The sequence below is a fragment of the Sorghum bicolor genome, chromosome 5 (assembly GCF_000003195.3).
Source record: "Sorghum bicolor cultivar BTx623 chromosome 5, Sorghum_bicolor_NCBIv3, whole genome shotgun sequence".
In the NCBI taxonomy this organism is placed as follows: Eukaryota; Viridiplantae; Streptophyta; class Magnoliopsida; order Poales; family Poaceae; genus Sorghum; species Sorghum bicolor.
Window position 1 is genome coordinate 71,456,903 of NC_012874.2, and position 3,850 is coordinate 71,460,752.

Here is a 3,850-nt window from a genome sequence, read left to right on the forward strand (position 1 = left end):
AGCTTTGTCTAAGTCAAACTTCTCTAATAGTCTAACTACGCCTAGCAGAATAGCAGATGATGAATGAATAAATCATCTGATTTCCGAGCATTATGCTGTTTCCTTCTGTTCTGCTAACAAAAGCAATCCTTCTGTATCAAAGGCCATGCAGAAAATTAGGGACCCCCCAGTGCAAGAATTTTCTTAATAATGTTTGTTTCTCCTTTTCCTTGGGCTTTGAGAGCCTTGTAAACTGTAATACTGTATTCTTTTCCATATATATAAAATACCAAAAATTAGGTAGGGGACTCTCATGCTGACCTTTCAAAAAGGAAATCCGGTGGGCAGGATACATGTACCTAGTTGTCACTTGGCCTCTTGTTCTTTGTCGACTCATCGTTTATTTTATTTTGGCTGCTGGCGTAGTCGCATTCGGCATCAGGCTTTGGCAAAACTACAGCAGGTTTCAGTTGCACATTATTGCAGACTTGCAGGTACATGGTACTGATGATTAATCCTGATTTGGTGTATCAGGTATCTAGTTTGGTCGTTTTGTACTTGGTATATGCACTGCGGGACAATCATTGGGCAAGGACATGGTTAGCGCGCTAACAACGCAGGTACTGTGACAGTACTTGCGTGTCTGGGACGTTGTCCGTGAAGTAGCGCTCGACCCTCTCCAGCTCGACAGATTCGTGTGGAAGTGGTCGTCTAATGAGAAATATTCAGCGTCTTTGACGTACCGGGCTTTCTTGTCAGGATCCTCCTCACTTCTAGGTGCCAAGGAGTTGTGGCAGACCAAAGCTCCACTAAAGGTCAAGTTCTTCGGTTGCCTCGCTTTTTATGGGCGCATTTGGACTGCTGAGAGGAGAATGAGACAAGGCCTCTAGGACAGCGATGCGTGTGTGTGTGCTCTGCGCATAATAAGCCTCAGAGACGGTGGGCTACTTCAGATGTGCTCTCGCCCACCAGCTGTGGTTCAGGCTCCTGCAACCGCTTGGCCTTGTTGCTCTCACACCGGAACGTGAAATGGGTTTGGCCGGCTGGTGGCTTCAGCGGCGTTGCAGACTGGACCCCTCAGCTAGGCCAATAATCTTCAATTCCTGTCTCCTGCTCGTCGCTTGGTGCATTTGGAAAGAAAGGAACGCTGTGACGTTTTATCGTCGTAGAGTTAGTGATGCGTTGACGCTAGCCAGGGTGGTGGCCAAGGAGGCCGAGGACTGGGTCTTATCAGGGTTCGCAAATTATTAGCCTCTCGCCACTGTCCCTTGCTCTTGTAACATTTGGTTACCTTTCTCTAAATGAAAAACGGGCTGAAACCTTGATCGTGAAAAAAAACCAAATCATATATTGTAGAATTTCTACAAATTTTGGGCAACCTATTATCCTTGCCTGGTTGGCTCATGGACTGTAAATAGTATGTGTGCATCATCGATTTCTACTAGGGTGATCAGAAAGGAACGTTAAAAAAAAGCAAAAGATAGCAGAACCAAAAAAAAGGGTTATATCTGTATACGTAGTTAGAAATTAGGTGTGTTCTTTAATTTTCACCGATTCCCCTTATATGGTACTTGTTCTGTTGGACCGAAGCACCTATTCTTGTCACTTTCCTTACAATGTAATGGTATGCAACAATAAAGATTACAATATTATTAATTTACTACTGTTAGAGATAATAAGGTGTTTGCACAATGTTGGTGTCTCTACTGTGAAATCTACATCTGACCGCCTAACTTGACAGCACATAATTAAGTTCATCCTTCCACGAGGTTTATAAGAACTAAGACAAGGAACCGGAGAGATCATTCCAATGTACACACAGGGTTGCCATCATGTGATGATGCAAGTCATCTCATCACCCCGTGGTCCATCAATGGCAACAACCAAACAATCCTCGTAGTTTCCATATATTAACCCACCCAGCACCTACAAAAAGACAACTAACCATATATATGGAGTAAAACCTTGATCCCTGTACAGTCACTAGCTAGTCATTTAATCTGTGATTGAACCTGCAGTGACCGATGACTCGACGGTCCACCATGGTCCCATTACAACAACAATGACGACCAGGGCCAGCAAAAAAGGATTCCGAAGCTGCTGGTCACCATACTCTCGATGCTCTTCGTGGCCATCATCTTCTTGCTGTGCCTTCGCTCCCACCTGCACGGAGGAGCAGGAGCATGACGTCGACGATGACCATCGATCGGCGGGCGGCCGGCAAGGGTACGGTATCTACCAAGCAACAACACCCAAAGTGGGTACATACTTCCTCAACTACCGTCGCCTCCGGCAGGGAGGAACGTAGCCGGACGACGCTGAGATATATAGTTCACCATTGACAGTGGCTACCGCCCTCCAGGTGGCACCGGCACCGGTGGTAGGCAGTTAGCCCAATGCAAGGGTCGGGGTCGACAAATCTGGGTCGAAGGTGGTGAACCCATTTTATGTAATTAACTCAGCATGTCTACTAAGGTATAAGACTAGGGTTGCAGTATAAAAAATACTCCAATATATTTGAAGTAACTCATGCGTTACATCAGAGTACATATATAGCATGTTACATTGTTTTGTGGACGAGTTGCAGCTTAATTAGCGATTACTTCACACCTCATCTGTTTCAATATATCTTGAAATCGGACTCTATAGCCAGCTGGTTACGTTCGACCATTTCCATCCATAAACATACGGTGGTAGAACCAAGTCTCTCACCTCGTAACCCTTCTCTTACCAAGCCCATAGCCAAATATGTTCCTGCCCTTTACATATCATCGACCTCATGCAAAATTTATACCCTACTGGGGCTGGGGCTACCTCGTTTCTTAGATACTGTTTATGCAAGTAGCCGGTGGTAAATCAACACGGAGTAGCTAGTATACATTATAGAGAATTTCTCGAGGCGTACAGTACACAGCAGTTTGCCGTCATTGTCAGCCCTTGGGGATGGAGATGGAGATGGATCCATATCGACGGCAACAAAGAAACAATCATCGTAATTGTCGTCAACCCAAAAGCTTCCTACAAAAAGACGACGCCATCCAGTAAACCCTTCATCTTGTAGTATACTTCCATAGTTCCATTAGGCGACTATAAACAGGCCGGTGACCGATCATTCATTTCGATGGCCAACAACAAAAGCATTGGCCGTGCAAGCATGTACTACTACGGCAACAATCCCAGCCAGACGACGAACGAGGAGCAGTTCAAGAAGATAGCGACCATCACGATTTTGTTGCCCATCTTCATCTTCGTCGTCTTGCTGCTCAGGTTGCTCTGCTTCTCCGGCCAAAAGGACAGCGAGGAGCAGGACGCCGGAGGTGGGAACAGAGAGCGTCAGCCGCCGCGGCAGAGCAGCCAAGCCGGCGGCGGCTGGGACGACAGGGCACCATCGTCGACGGTGGCCGGCGCGGCTGTGGAGGTGGCAGTAGTGGCACCACCGGTGCGGGCGGCCGAGCCACCGCTGGTGTGCACGTACAGGAAGGCGGACGGGTGGCGGGAGGAGGGGTCGTGCGGGGTGTGCCTGGCGGAGCTGGCCGACGGCGACGTCCTCCGGGTGCTGCCGGTGTGCATGCACTACTTCCATGGCGCCTGCGTCGGCGAGTGGCTGCGCGCGCACGACACCTGCCCGCTCTGTCGTGCCCCGCTCCTCGGTCCTGCCACGGAAGCCTAGTGATGTGATGTCCACACCGGCCGTCTGCTCACTCTGTTTAACTTGGCCTCTTCGATCGTGTATCAATTATTGGCACTGACTGCCTTTCTTATTTAATTATTTGTTCATAATTAATTAATTAACGGTTGCAAATACAAACTAGTATTTCTTTACGGACCTAACTCTTTTTTTCAAAACGCAAACACGTTCATAGGTATAAAT

The 3,850-nt window shown here is 47.7% G+C and overlaps 1 protein-coding gene across 1 annotated transcript; it reads left to right on the plus strand.

Annotated features, from left to right (window-relative positions):
- On the plus strand, nt 3,101-3,649 carry LOC8076361 (E3 ubiquitin-protein ligase EL5). The gene has a single exon (XM_002450006.1). It carries the CDS (start codon nt 3,101-3,103, stop codon nt 3,647-3,649), a length of 549 nt encoding a protein of 182 aa, XP_002450051.1.